The 16,725-nt window shown below is 34.4% G+C and overlaps 1 protein-coding gene across 1 annotated transcript in view; it reads right to left on the bottom strand.

Moving 5' to 3' along the window:
- Positions 1 to 16,725, bottom strand: part of LOC129218537 (rho GTPase-activating protein 100F-like) — a 102,360-nt gene that overhangs the window by 16,274 nt on the left and 69,361 nt on the right. Inside the window, 1 exon segment of the mRNA XM_054852831.1 lies at positions 8,428 to 9,361. Coding sequence (XP_054708806.1) covers positions 8,428 to 9,361 — 934 coding nt within the window.

The following is a 16,725-nucleotide window of genomic DNA, read 5'->3' as shown; positions in this document are numbered from 1 at the left end:
GTTTATGCCCATAAAAATCCTGTGAAAGCCCGTTTATTTAATTTGTCTGTAGCACCTAACACTGTAGTTTATTCTTAAATCGAAAAAGGAAAATCTCAAAATTTTTTTTTATCTGTGAATAACTTCATATCGTTTTGCGTGAAAATGTTCTTTTATCAACAAAAGTGATCATTTCCTTCTTGCAGCTGCGTTTCTTTTTAGCTTAAAAAGACTTTGATTTTGGGGAGGGAGGGGCATCGTTTCATTTTCAGAAGCATGATCTAACAATGCTTTCACAAAGAAATAAGAAACTATTCAGTTATTTACGGTGGGAGTTTGTATAGCGGGCAATAAAAGCACTTATCACTTCCTTTACAGAGTCTTCGGTAAAGCAAAATTATTCAATCACACTTTGTCATTATACTTCGACAAACACAACTCAGCGATTGTCCCAGTTAACTTGACCTTTTTTCTCCCTTTTACAAAATAGGAAGTATTGTATTCGCAAGACAATTTTCACTCAAAAATCATAAAAAACAAACTTAAACGCAATATATAACAAGAAAACTTTTCCCAATAAAATATTCTTTGCATTGTTTAGTCTCATATTTTTTTCTTCTCGATCCAGTGATACGAAAGCTTAAAATTTGACAGTTAGCAGAGTTATATAATTAGAAAAAAATACTTGCTTATAGACAGTTTCTTTACAATTTAAATTGAATCAGTAAAGGTTATAAACTCTTCAATGTATTTACATTGAAGTATATACGTGTATGTTTCATATGAAAGTGTTTATCGTTGAAATATGATGCTTGTCCTGCATTTTTCAATCGTGTTTATATGTGCCCCAGGCTTGCTCATATGTACCCCCCTATAAGAGCACATGTGAACAATTGAAGACATTTTTAAAAAATTCCATAAAGTAAAAAAATATTACAAAAAAAAAAAAAAAAAAAAAACTAAAAAAATTCCAGGCCACAAAAAAAAAGACTATTTAATCATGGTGACATTTTTGCTCTGAGAAATTGATAATATTTTTTGAGAAATTAAGAAATGAAAATAAAAAAGTTCACATGTGTCTCCCTTTCCCTAATCTTTTTCCTGAAAAAAATATTCTTACTATTTTATTTATTTATTTATTTACTTATGTATTTCAATTTCATTTGAAAAATTATTATTGAAGAATTGTACAAACGAAGTGCTTTATCTGCAGATTTTATTTTTATTTTTTTGTAGTTATTACAAACATCCTTTCTTACAAAATAGTACAATGTTTTCCTTCAAAATTTGAATATCTGACGCAAACCAAAATATAACAATTCTTTATATTTGTAAGTGTCAAACTCTATATTTCGCAATAAAAGTCAAATAAATAAATTAATTTATTTAAAAAAAATCAATTTATGAAGTATTACTTTGAATTTCCGCAGAAAATGTGCCAAAGGGTTAAGTCGGACTGTTTTTTAATGGGATTTAGCTGAATGCAGAAGAAAGCAATGTTGACAATAATGAACATACAAAATAAATTTCATACATGGGAAAACAAATTGCTTAAACTAATTTTGTTTACATCTCGAAGCTCACAGTTTTACTGTCTGTTCTCGAATTCCACGACTAGCAGCTGCGAATGGTTCCAATTGAAAAAGGGGTGATGGTTTAAGGAATGCGCACTTCCCAATGCATTCAGTTTTTGCTTGCTCGTTACTTCCTTCTTGCTATCACCCCAGTTTTGATAAAATCGGAAGAGACCTGACGCATGCGCAAATTCGAATAAGGTTTCGCGTTAAAATATTGGACAGTACGTATTGATAAAGGGGTTCCCTGTGACCCCAAAACTAGAGTATGCAATGTATTTTTCAAGTTTGTGCGTCACAGCGCTGGTGACAACTGCACAAAGTGAAATATTTAGCAACCATGGGCACATTTTGAAGGTCCACTGCATCTTCCCAGCTGAGAAGCATTTATTCGTTTATATCTTAACTAAAATAAATGTTAGAAAGAATTGAATAATACAGAGTCAAATACGTGATGAGTGAGCAATGAAAAAACGAAAAAAAAAAAAAAAAGAACCACACACTTGCTGATCATACTGCAATGTTTTAAGCAATTAAATTATTATTTATCGATGAATTTAAATCTTCTTGCTTTAAATAATATCAAAATATAAGGATAAAAAAGCTTATTTTCAATTAAAATAACTTTATCTTAGAAAAAGAAAATATATGAATAAAATGAAAAGTGAAATTAACTTTAAAAACACAGCTGCAGTAATCTCGTTTTTGAGTCCATAGAATTGTCCCATTTACTTAAGATTGGACTCTTAAATATGCCACCTCGGTTTTAATTACAAATGCTTAATTAGAGATGTTCTCCAAAAGCTTTATTTGTTTTTCAGCTTGAGCAAATAAATGTTCTTTCTGAAGAGCAAGCTAATTCTACTTAAGGGTGTATATAATTAAATACTTTGAAGAACATACAATTTTAACAGCAGCCCTCGTGTACCACCATTTCTTTTTCTTCTTCCATTTTTCTTCAAAGAATATGTAAAGGTCGCTGATATAACAATTATGTTGTGTAAAGAACCAAATATACAATTTTAGTGACAACAATTTTGTTTAGCTACTCCTTTTAGTTTGTATATTTTATTCAAAGTGATAATGCAGGCTCGAAGTATTTACAGAGTGACTAATAGGTTCTCATACAACATTTGGAAGCACGTTAAAAGTTATGTGTGTTATTCTAGATCCAATTCTTCTCTGGCAATTTAGTATTAGGTACATAATTTAAAACTATTACAAGATTTAAAATATTGCATTAATTATATTTCTTCTTTACTTGGAATAAATTAATAAATTTAGAGAAATTGTGATGAATAAATTCATCAAAGGAGAACAGTCGGTAAAAATGTTCGGAGACTTGAAGAAGTGAAATTTCATTTACAAAACTATCGGAAGGTAAAATTAGATGTCTTCTGTCAATGACAGAAGAAGATTTGGCGCACCACGATCCATTGGAGCAAAAGAGCCTATAAAAAGGGGCTGGAAATATTAGTACAAGACACACAAAAATCTGTTATAAAACTTACAAGATAACTGAAAAAAATTAAACATTCCGAGAATGGACCTAGGATGCAAAACTAATAGAAAAAGCAAAATTCAGAGTTTCAGACTCTAACTGCAATGGAAAGGAAGCAGAGGGTGGAAGAAAAACTGTCTTGGCACACTGGGAGTTAGTTTTTCTTTTCATTATAAAAACCATTCAATTTGCAACAAAGTTTCAACCCCAAAATGATACATTATGGTCAGCATCTATTGATAACATGCCTGAGAGTCAGCATCATGTTCCACAAATCAAAATGCTTTGTCTGTGAAGGTTACGGGGGCTATTTCAAAAAGAGAAAAACCCTCATTAACTTCCATTAAAAAGGAAATAAAAATGAATGTTTAGTGGTATACAACTAATATTTTACTAAGGATGGGAAAAGGTTTTACTTCTAAACGTCCAGAGTGCCATGGAGCAGAATATTTCTGTTTCCAACAAGACGGTGCCCCTTTTCTCAACGCATGTGTGCTTCAGGAGTGATGCAGCAAATATTTAGCTGACTTTTTGCCCTCCAAGAGCAGAGGACCCTCAACTCTTCAGATCTGAACTCGCTTGACTATTTTGTGTAATTATATATCATAGCTATAAAATCCCCAATTTGAGAAAACTCAAAAATGAAATTCGATAGATATAGCAGGAAATGTCAATGGAAACGAACGTTCTGTTGGTGATGTATTTGAAGAGTCTCAAGCTCGTTAATAACGTAAGCAGTGGAATTGCTCCGAATTGTTTATTGTAAAGATACTGAATGAATGCTACTTTAACTGGATGCAAAAAGTTTTTGTGTGTTTTATTTTGTGTTACTGTAGTAAAAATTTGAAAGCGTGTGAGACCTTTTTGCTCACCCTGTTTGTCTTTTTTCGAACAAAACTTTTCAACCAATGTGAACATTCTATTTTGCCAACTTTGTAGTTACCCAGTTGTAGTACGCACACGATATGGTGAAAAGGCTTGATGATAAAAAGATTGAAGGTAATGTAAAATAGTGTGAGTATTAATTGCAGGAATACTAACCCGAGTTACAATCTGCTTCGCCCCACTCGTTTTATCAATATAAAACGGAAGTAAGCAAGGAAACATTGGAGTAAGCAAGGAAACACTAAATATTTTCACCCCTAGTTTCTTGGGAACTGAAGCAAAAATAAAAATGTTTTACACAGATTTATTTCCCCAGTATTGGCAATTTTAATGTGATTCAGTGGTTAACCTTTTAAATATCACCAACATTGGCCGAATTAAAATCAGATTTAAAAAAAAAAAAAAAAAATCGCCAAATTTTTTGCCAAGTTGGCGACAAAACTTGGCAGTCAAAAGCTTGGCGATAATAGCAAAATTTGCTATATCTTGAACTGTGCATGATTCAAATAAATAGTACAAAAGCTGTTCAAGTTTCTAGTCACCAATTTTTTCCTAATTGTTTCCTCGGGAATTTCAAAATCTCCTTAATCATATGAGGCAGTGAGAAGGAAAAGGATGTAAGCGCCAAAATTGAAAATTTGGAAATAATCAGTACAAATGGTAGGATAAATTCTCCTCTTTTTTAGGGTATAAGTACGCAGGGTCTCGTGTTCAAGGGGAGGGTTTTACGGGTTAAAACTCACCCATTGGAGGAAAAAAAAAATAAAAAGCCAAGTGAAAAGAAAAGTGCGTATTTGACTCAAAGTTATCTTTAATGCTGACATTTGTGAACAGCAATTAAAAAAAAAAAAAAAAGAAAGAAATTATCATTGAAGCTACTTCGTTGTTTATTATAGTTCTCTCTTTATTGACTAAAATCACATTTTGGAAAAACAGTGATGAAGGTATCTCTGAATGAGCTGCCAATAAAAACCCTTCACTGTGTTTAATATTACTTCTTATTCGGTGGTTATGACTTGGGCGTTTCACAAAAAGAGAAGAGTGTTGCCGCTATGAAGATGTATTGTAATTGTGTTTGGTAACGTCGCCGACCACGCGTCTGGGCCGCGCGGCATGGTTCCTCGCAGCTATCGACACTGTCGGCCAGCACTCTCTCTATGATTAACTTACCCCGCCATCTATTAGGAATTCGGAAACTAAAGAAGAGAGAACTAAACAATAAATTAAACACTTAATTTTCAATTACAAATATTTCTGTCAATCCAATTAAAAAAAAAAAAAAATAGCTCAGATGATATCCTTTTACGCTAATTTAATGATAATAGCGCCTTGGAGTAAGCAAGGAAACACTAAATATTTTCACCCCTAGTTTCTTGCGAACTGAAGCAAAAAAAAAAAAAAAAAAAAGAAAAAAAAAATTTTTTTAAACACAGATTTATTTCCCCATTATTGGCAATTTTAATGTGATTCAGTGGTTAACTTTTTAAATATCACCTACATTGTCCGAATTAAAATCTGATTTAAAAATTAAAAAAAAAAATCGCCAAATTTTTCGCCAAGTGGGAGACAAAACTTGGCGGCCAAAAGCTTGGCGATATATCGCCAAGTGTTAGACAAATTATAACACCACGTGAGTTAGCATTTAAATTAACAATGATTTCCACCAAATAGGTGCAAAAGACCCTCTTAGGAACATCCGAATGCAACCAAAAGGGAAGGTGCACAACTAGACCCCACTAGGAGTCAACGTACCAAATTTCAACTTTCTAGGACATACCGTTTTTGAGTTATGCGAGATACATACGTACATACACACATACATATGTACATACGGACGTCACGAGAAAACTCGTTGTATTAACTCGGGGATCGTCAAAATGGATATTTCGGGTGTCTGTACGGTCCTAGGCATATATCCACGTGTGGTCGGGTCGAAAACAAATCTCAGCATTCATTCGGGGGTGAGCAAAATGAAAATTAAGGTCGATTTTTGAGTGAAAATTTTTTTGCGAATACAAGACTTCCTTTTTTGTAAAAGGAAGTAAAAACAGCCTATAGCCTTCCTCAATAAATGGACTATTCAACACAAAAAGATTTTTTCAATTCAAACCAGTAGTTCCTGAGATTAGCGCGTTCAAACAAACTCTTCTTCTTTATATTATTAGCATAGATTAAAATAGAAAAAAAATCATATGGTAGTTTCTTGGCAAAAACATAATTTTTATAGATACGGCATGTAGTGTCAAAATGTTATCTCAACTTTAATAAGCGACTCGTAAGGGGGAAGGGGGGACTGCCCCCTCACTTCTAAAAGTAAAGAGGCCTTGTTCTTTTATTTTTTAGAGTTAAAAGTTAATAATCGATTGTAAAATTATTATTTTGGATGGATTAATATATTTCACGAGGTTAAAAACTAAAAATTCTAAATGAATGGACTTTTCTCATCTTATTTCATAAGAATAGAGTTTTGAAATGGAAGGGGAAAGTTACTGTGGCCATCCGTCCCGATTTTTGATGCCTTATTTCACATTTTTAGAAGTTATTTAATCAGTAATATAAAAAGCCAGAATAATATAGCTCAAATAAATAAATAAATAAAATAAATAAATAAATAAGTAAAGCTTCGCTTCAGAGGCCAAGCACCCTAACCCCTACACTTCCTTTGATCTCCACTTCTTTGATGCATCAACTGTACCATGGTTTTAAGAACAAATCAGCAACTGCTTTGAAATTTGCAGACAATAGTTTCTGAATTCTTTAATAAAATATGTGTTATGAAGCTGTCTTATTTACATAACATTTATTAGTTGATATATAAATGAATCAATAAAAACTCAAATGGGGTGCGGGTTTATTGAATAAACTTACTTTCGTGTTGCATTCATTATGACAATGTTCCTAATTAAAACCGCTCATTTTATAGCATTTCAGTGAAATTAAAGAAGGTTTATGATTTAATTGGCTTGAAACATTAAGGGGGGGGGGGGAGAGGTGGTAGGGTTTTGCAGTTTCAAAAAAAAGATTTTTCCTTTTTTTGATTCGTCTTGTAGTTAAACATTTCAAAACTACATTCCCAAAATTTCAAGTCGCTTCGAGCAAAATTCTCAAGGTTATCAAATATTCAGTCTCCGTTCCTTCAAACTGTATCTCCGACAACTGCCGAAGAATGTAGCAGTTCTGACAGCTGCAGACGCTCAGAATGTCAATGCTGCTTGCTTGCGGGTTAGTTAACTATACTATAAAAAAAAACAATGAAAAAAGGAGAGGCAGAGGAACTCGAAGCTGCTACAGGGTCTGTACTCTATGGAGCTGGAATAGATGCTTTTTAGCTTCTAAATCTTTAAACGCGTTTTTCTCAGAACCACTTTTTCAAAATCTGTGTTCACTCCTATTTTAAAACCAATTGACCAATTCATTTCAAATTTAGTACACACATTCTGCATATAAAAAACCTCTGCCCTACGTTGAGTTTGAGTTTTTTTTGCTTTTTTTAATGGGTTTTTTACTAACAAAATAGCGGAAATTTTCGTGAAAAATGGCATTTTTTAGTTCAAATGGCCACCAAAAATTTTAAAGTCAAAAAAAAAAAAAAAAAAAAAAAAAAAAAATCTGAGAACGTAGGGGGGAGGATTAATTAATACTTTGACTAAATTCAAGTAGAATTTTATTTCAGATAAATGTCACCTGAGATACAGTGAACACTGCAAATCATCTTCCTTCAAAGGTTCTCTGGGAAAAGCTCTGTCACCGGCTTGTCTGTGGATATTTTTTGATCAAAAATTTAGAGAATATTCTTAAAACCGTACATAATACTGCACAAAAGGTTTTAATAAATTTCATCATGTCAGTTTCTTAAAAGAAATTCGTAAAAAAGTGAATTTTTTGACGCTGAAAACCCACCTCTCCCTTAAAGATATTTTACTCCCACATTTAAAGAATATTAGTGTATTTTTTATGTACTTAAAAGTAAATTAATTGGTAATCCTAAAAAAACATTTTTATTTCATGAAAACTTTTTCATGAAATATTGTATGGGGGAGGGGGGGGGGGGCTTTTTTCAATTTCCGGAACGTATCCAAAGTTATTTCTGTATCCGCCCTGCCTCATATTTAGAATTCAAAGGTTGCTTTCTCAACTTTGTAGTTAGGATCTTTGAAAAGACCCATAATATCACTTTTCAATTGAGACAGTGAGAAGCAAAGGGATGTAAGTGCCAAAATTAAAATTTTGGAGCTAACTAGTACAAATGGTAAGAGAACTTCTCCTCTGTTTTGGAGCAAGAGATAGTGCTAGTAGCCCTGGTAGGTCTTGCTATACTGCATTAAAGGGAAAAACTTTTCAATGAAAGCCTACCTAGGATGTTATCTTTGAACTTGTTTTACTCCAAACTTAAAAATGTCCACTTACATCCCTTTGCTTCTCACTTCCTCAATTCTATTGCTTTAAATTTCGTAAAAAAGTGAAAATGATGAACATTAGTGTACTTACTAGTTATTACATTGATATCTGGCACGTGGTCCACAGAAAGATCAACATTGTGAGAATTTCTTTCAAAAGCATCCCTCAAGGTTTTCTTTCGCACTGCCGATCCACAGAGTCGGTAGATTCCCACAATGTCTAATCCTCTCCTTTCCACTTCTTCTGCACATCGTTTGACTATTAAAGGAACAGAGAACCCGGAGTTCTCTCGAATAACCACCGACTCCAAATCAACTCCAAACAATGAATTTGGGTTTTGAGCCGGTAGACGTTGGAATGTCTGTCGGGGATCTCTGTAGCGCAGCTTTAGATAGAGCGTACCCCTCGGTTCCATCTTCAGAGCTAAACTGTGCGAGGGAGACTCGCGCAGAATCGTCAACAGATGAACCGATCCCTTGTAGCAAAGTTTGTGGCGCAACTGTGGATCCCAACTGTACAGGAGAAAGGCGACTTCGGTGTTGTCCACCAGCTCCAGCTCGAAGACTTCATCCCAATCGAAACTGTGCTCTCCCGTTCGGACAACCGTGCGAGCTTTGTGAACGCGGTCACACTCGATGACGCAGTATAGATCCCGGAAGTGATCACTGTGACTTGTCGATCGCAGTCCACGGCCGGCCAGCAAGTGAACCCACAGTAATCCACTGAACCCGTCGCCTCCCAATACTGTTTCCGAATCCTTTTCGGGTCGGTACTTGAGAAACTCTCGAGGATTGAGTGTTAGCAGATGCAGGCGCTCCTCTGATGGCTTGACGGGAGTAGGGTTGGGGATTTGCCGCAGGTATTCCAGTATATAAGGGTGACTGAGTAGCGTCTGATGAGTAGGCTGATGAGGAATGGTGTGACGACCCAGTTCTGATGCGAGATCAGTTGCTGATCGCAGCATAGGTCTTCTAGTGTACAATGTTGATATTGATGTAGGAAGGCCGAGACCTCGTTCCTCCTCCTATACAAAGAAAAACCCATTAATAATTTTCAAAAGAGAAATAACACTAATGAGTTCAAGCTCCTCGTTACTTGGGAGACTTTCTTTCTAACAATTATCATTACCATACGATATATATATATATATATATATATATATATATATATATATATATATATATATATATATATATATACATTAGGGTGTCCCAAACAAAATTGAAGTCAATTTTTCAAGTCGCACACCCTCTTATATTTTTCCTTTTAGTTCAAACAATTGTACAAAACGTTTCATGCAACTTGAGCAACGGCAACCCATGCTGACTTGCTCCTGAAAGTGTGAACGAGCACTGTGTAATAGCCAGAATCATTTTTTTTCTTTCGAAAGTTCGAAATTTCATGTTGATAAAATGTTGCCCCTATAGCCCCACATGTACCACAAAAATATTTACCCAAATAAAAAAAATATTTAGGTGTCCAGCAGGAGGCCTAACATTTGTAATTTTCTTCAGAAAATTGAAAAAAAATCTTATGACTCAAAATTTATATTTATAAATTACTCTTTAGTAGCTCTTTGTCACCCAAAAACCCGTGTCTGTACTACGTGTGCGTATTAACGTAGAACTATTATCTCTTACTTTGCTATATGTTTTAAATACTATATTTATTTTTATGAATTAAATATTTAATCATTAAAATGGAAGGTGGGGGAAATACATCCTTGGAAAAGATTGACAAAGTCTGTTGGTTCAGATCTTAATCTTAACTTTTACGCGTATAGAATGCTAAGATATTATTTCTAACTTTGATACATACAGAAATAGCAAAACGCTCTTTTAGAATTACTCACTGGCATGTATCTTTCTGTCTTAATTTCTCCGATTCGGGCTTTGTTTTGGTCTCAAACACGCAAGTCAGTGCGTTCGGGGTTTCAGTAAGTGGCACCTCAGACGTGACTGTTAGCTACCACAGGAGAAGTAATGGGCAAGGGATCGATTGTAATCAATAAAAAGGTTGTAGTTCCAGACAGAAAAAATCGAGTTTGTCTTCTTTCGCTTATTGTCAGATTTTATGCTTATATATGAACAGACTTATTCAGAGAGACAGAAAGAATTAAATGCTTCCAGGCAGATAAATCAAATGCCTATTTGTTTCTTAATTATACGCAATAGGCATTCGAGAATGCTTTAAGACAAGAATGCGCAATACACATTTTTCAGCCTTAATGATTACACACACACACACACACACACACATATATATATATATATATATATATATATATATATATATATATATATATATATATATATATATATATGTATGTATATAGATGAATGTATACAGGGTGTTCCGTTTTAACCTGCAAGACCTTTATTTTCGCAACTGTTAGTCCTAGATGTATACCTCCAATTGCAAAAATGTTCAAAATCAGATGCAGAGTTAAGATATTGAAAGTTTGAAGAAAACATTAAAATGATTCAAAAAATACAAAATTTAACTTTTTACACGACCCCCAGGCTCCCTAACTTATATTTAGGGAAAATTCTCCATTGAAAAATAATTCGATTGATCGACAAAATCACAGCCATGCGATAAGTCCGTGGCAAGCTTCGGTCACATGCATTGCAAAAAATAATTGTTCTTTTTATGGTAATATACTGTTTTTTCTGACAGTTTAATACTGCTCTGTTAAATAACAGAGAAATACTGTAAAACTGTTTTACATTGGGAACTTTCAAACAATGAAGCCTCGGCTGCGCTGTTTTAGAAGCTGTGTCTTCTAAGCCAGAGGTGTGGGTTTGATTCCCACCTCGCCCTGGGTGTTCTTCCATTCTCATGTATTGTAAATCTTTCATTTGTATTGTCATGAGAATAAAATTTGGAAAAAAGTAGTGGATTATTGGAGGTATAAAGTTTCTCCGCTGAGAATAGCTAAAGACCTCAATAGTTGCGGTCGACCGGTAGCTCAACCAGTGAGGCTCATAAAACGACATCGGAAGCAACCAGTTAACCGGTAGCTCTCAAGAACGCTGCGGTTAGCAACCGGTTACTCACCGGTCGACCGGTGAGGTTCGTCGAACGCAAGCAATGTGTGTTGTCAAATCAAATCAAATGAATTCAAGGTGTCGACAGCCATTTTTGTTGATTTTTTGTTTACTGAGGCTGGACAGTTAATTTAAATAATTCAAGTAAAAGGCAAGTACTAGTCATACTTATTCATTCACTTTCCCTTAAAATGTTACTTTTTTTTATCATCTGTAATGTGTGTAAAATAACGGCGTTTATTTTGACATCGTAGTTTATATCGCAACATTCGTGGATTTTGGCTTTTCAATTTATTTTAGTTGCAAAGTTGTTGTGATTGCTTTGTTGCAAAAATCCGAGTAGTTGATGAGATTTAGTGTATTTTTTTTGCGTATGATAGTTTTGAAACATTTTTCTGCGCTCTAATTAGATTTAAAAGGCAGTCGACTCCTTCCTTGATCTTATTTAAAGTTATTTAATTAGAACAACATTAGGCTTTGCTTACGATTATATTTTGTGTTACATAGGGTGTCAGTACTTAAAATTTAAATCCTTATGTTTTCTAGCATATTTTTAACGTATCATGATTAACTTCTTTCTTTCTGTTTTTTTCTTGTGTTCAGTTTTGAATTCATTAATAATTTGTATTTGACCATCTTAATGATAAACTTTACAATACCAAACGTCAGATAGCGTAAGTAATTTTTAAATACTGTACATAATGCGATGAATAAAAATAAATAAATAAATAAATAAAATAAAAGCGTGAGAGGAGACATATGCAAACACTAACAAGTTTACTGATACTATTTGTACGTGTCATGCTGAATAATGTTGAGCAGAACACTCTGGAAATATAACACTCTGAAGTCTGAATGACTCTAAATTCTGGAGCCAGCCTTCATACTTATTTATCATAGTTAAAATAATACATAAAAAAAAAAAAAAACATCAATGAAGCTCTCCAAAAAAAAAAAAAAAAACTAGTAAAACATAAGAATCTAAAGACACAAACACGAAACATTTGTCTTTAAAAGTTTCATATTTGCGTCAGCAGGAAATCAAAGTTTTACTTCAGGTATAATGCACTAGTACTATTGAAACTTTTGAACATAAAAATAATTTTAGAAGCTATATTCCGAAGAAACCGATGGGAGGTCACGGAAGGTCTCTATGACCTCCCAAAAGTTGCCACATTGAGCAAATTTTGTTTATGCTTTTCATCCCTGATCTGGGGTTTTCGTCAAAATTACAGCTTTTCAATTTCAAGTAGAATCTTTACATTTATCATATTTTATTTGCCTTGAATTACATGCTCATTTAGAAAAGTAGATTCTCCTTTTTAGGAAGTATAGTAGAACCTCGATAATTCGAAACTCTTGTAACCTTGAGCTCGTTTAACTGACGTCAATTTCCTTACATTTTAATTTTTAAACTACTGGCACAAAAAGAGGGCTAATAGTTTAATGTGCGTCGGCGTGTCTTTCCCAACCATTGCTCCTCCCTACCCACGGACCATCGGTACGCGGGGTAGGTGGGGGCGCACCACGGGGGGGGGGGGCGTCCTTGAACTTGTACGGCTTTGTTTTTTAATTCTGCATTTTTATTTATTTTATTTATTTGGTTTTAGTTTTATTTTTATCTTTACTTTATTTTCTTTTTTTTAAATTTTATTTTCTTTTGCGCTCTCGAGCCAATGTGTTTCCTTTTTTTTTTCTTTTATTTATTTCCTATTTGCACTCAAACTTGTGCACTTTCGGGTTTTGTAATGTGCCTTTTTTTTTTCTTTTTTTTGTGCCGTCAAACTTTTTGCGTTTTCGATGTACACCCTTTGGGAATCTAGGTTGGCACCCTCTTGGGAGATCCAGTCCGCCCCATATGAGACCCGTAGTTATATTTTCAGTAAGTTACCGCCCTATATCCAGTGCTAAGGCTTTGAAATGTGACTTGAATAAGATTGTTTTTAGTTACTGAGGCACAACCTACAGTCCGTTGTTCATATGAGATCCGCGTCACAGACCCGTGATGTTTGTGGCTTGTCATATTCAACGTTGCGAATTGAAATAAATGCACGAATCTTGATTTTTTTTTTTTTTTTGATGGACTAGGTGCTCGATCGAAAGTATTAGCCTGTTTAATCGAATCTATGACCTGAGGGCAATGTGTGGCCCATGAAGCTGATCGATTAGGCGTGTTATTATTACAGGGATTTAATTGAGAGTGTTATTAGATGCGGATGACCAACCTACGGTCGACGGGCCACATGGGGCTTTTGAGGTTGATCCTTGTGCCTAGCTGTTATGTTAAATTTTACATTTGAAAAGAGATGGCGGATGATCTGGTAGCGGAAGCATCAATTGTATTTGAAAGAGGTTGTATGTTATTATACTATATTAGATAGGATCAGCGAGAACGCACCTCTTACTACTCGGCACTTTCTGGCTGATTCTACTATTTACAAATGATACAAATCATGTTTCCTTTTCAAGGTTATCCGCCATTTCTGCTTGACCCAGCTTTACCAACGGTTGCTGATTTTTTTTTTTCGACTGAAGCATGACTTGGTCCAGGTGTTCACCATCTTTTCGTTATTGAGGGTCCGCCGGTCATATGAGGCCCGCAATATTGATATGCAACTCGCGGATCGCGGGTCATATGAGGCCCGTCAAATTGATTCGGTTTGTTGTCATGTTGAATGTTACGATACGAATGTTAATGAACCGATGTCGTTTTTTTTTTGTTCAAGGTAGGGGTGTTTGTAATCTAAAAATTCCGAAAATTTTGGACCGACAACGCAAATGAAAAATTATCTTTAAAAAGAATTTGTTTAGTGGATTTTTCAGTGATTTTAATGATTTTCGTATACATAGACGATGTCGTTTCATCCATAAGCTCATTTCTTTTGCAACGAAAAAGACGTTCCTTGTAACGCTGAAACACGTTCATGCAGTTATCTTCAATTTGTGCTTTTTGACGTTGTTATTTCTTACTGTTATGCCTCTGTGCTTTTCAGCACAGAGGCATTTATTTATCTTATCTAAGAATGCCTAGTATTTTATTATTTATTATACGTATTTGTGTAAAAATTAATGAACAAAATTTAAAGCCAGCTTTATAATGAGAACAACAATAAAGATTAAAATTTACCGCACGGCGATATTTAGAGAGTTATCCATTGAATCACGTTAAAATTGTCGATATTGGGAAAATTAATCTCTGTAAAACGCTTTTTTTTTTGCATCGATTCGTGACGAACTAGGGATGAAAATATTTAAAGTGTTGCCTTGCTTATACCAAGGCACTATTATCATTGAATTGGTGTAAAAGGAAGCCATGTGATGTGCACATCAGCTCGTTTGCTTTTCAAGCACAAAGGTATTTATTTAACTTTACCACTCATCTTAATCTTAACTTTTAAAACAAAGCACACCTGGGCGGCCATTCCAAGCTCGTCAGCTTGCGAGATCGAGATTCTCGCTCACGTGATCGGTTGTGACGTAGAAATGTCGCAAAGTAGTATTCTAATCTACTCGAACCTAGCCGCAAGCTCAGTTCGAGTAGATTAAAATGCTACTTTGCGACATTTCTACGTCACAACCTATCACGTGAGCGAAAATCTCGATCTCGCAAGCTGGCGAGCTTGAAATGACCTCCCTGATTTGTCTGCAACCCTACCCTAGGCTACGGTCGTGTGATGGCATTCATCATTACGCATTAATTTACAACCCATGAGGAATCATTTTCCAAGAATTAAAATTTTTTTACACATAACACAACGGTTTTTATTGAAAAAAATCTTTTTTTTAAGTACGAGTTTTTTTTTTGAAAAAAGCTCTTTCTTAGTGTTTATTTTCGTTACCGTTTTCAACAAAATTTCTCCCGAAAACGTTCACGAAAATTCTTCATCGAATTTCAATAACACACTATCTTGGGATTGGTGCATATAAGACGAAGATTTAATGAAACATTTCCCTCGAATTATTTGCTTCTAAAGAATCGAAATGTCGCAGATGGTTCAAAAGAAAGAAACATTTCGTGCATCTTTTCCCAGACTTTATGGAACAGAGCTTGCACCAGCCGTCGGAAATGAAAGGAAAAGAATTCATTTTTAGACTTCTCTTGTTCGAAAACAGATGTTGAAGGGGATGCTTTGCATACATTCTTAGAAGCTATAGTAATTTTAAAGAGGTGAGGGGACCAAATTCAATTCTTTGATTTTCTGATGCGCCGAGTGCTTTGCTAAAACTACGTGCAAACGAAATACAATCGTTTTCTCACTTTCATTTATTTTTCTAACAAGAAAATCATTTAAAATCTTGCAAAGTAATTTTGACGAAGTGTTTTTACCTTTTAGACTTTATTTGAATGATTTTTTGTCAAAAAATTATTTGATCAAAGTGTACAGTGCTCTAACTTTTTAAACGAGTTTCACGCACACCAATGATGCATTTGCCGCCGTGTTGAAATATACAATAATAATAATAATAATTAGTTTTAAATGATTTTATTCATAAAAATACTTTATTTCACGTGTTTCCGCGACAGAATTTACTACTCTTTGACGTAAAGGTTGACGCATAAAAATAACAGGATCAAAGTAGGGTCTGTTTTGTGGTTTTTCAATTAACACCTCTGCTAATAAAGCCTCACAGAGCTAAGCCCGTGCGAGATGACTTCTTTGGAATCTTCATGCAGCTCATGAGGAGATGGTTCGACATACATAGATATATGCATGAATATATACATTTGTTTACTGTCGGATGTGCTTTTCAGCTCTAAATGAGACCGTGATACGTTGAGCTATGACCTTGACAATGTTTACTTCTTTTTAGGGAGAGAAAAAACGCGGTTTTGGTGCGGATTTGAGTTGGTATAGTTTTGCAAAACTACGACAAATGTACCCAGAATCAACTCCATCGCCAATTACCCCTCCCTATTACCCCAACCTTATGTTTTCAGAACAAACGTTTAACGTTTGCAGTTTAATTGTTTACTCGTTCGAAATGCGTAATTTTATTTTAAACTGAATGTCTAGGAACTAAAATCACTTACATTTAACGAAAATTTACTGTAACAGTTGTACTTTTGACTAACTTAATTTATATGATCTGCTAAACTGATTATAAAATCAATGAGATTGTATCTGAACCACAGAGCCAGACAAACGTAAATCCAAAAATTGCCATTTTCTTTTTATGTGTGCATTGTATGTTGGATCCTATTCCGCATCGAGTCATGTGAACGTAAAAAATACAAAATCCTTTGTAATTTTTTACTCGTGTTAAAGCAGCGTGCGTTCCATCCTTTACATGCGTCAAACGTTTTTCCTCTGTCCTGTAAAATAGCGATGTGTGACTT

Source organism: Uloborus diversus, chromosome 3 (genome assembly GCF_026930045.1).
Source record: "Uloborus diversus isolate 005 chromosome 3, Udiv.v.3.1, whole genome shotgun sequence".
Taxonomy (NCBI): Eukaryota; Metazoa; Arthropoda; class Arachnida; order Araneae; family Uloboridae; genus Uloborus; species Uloborus diversus.
Note: the sequence above shows the minus strand (reverse complement) of the source record. Positions and strands in the feature narration are given on the sequence as shown.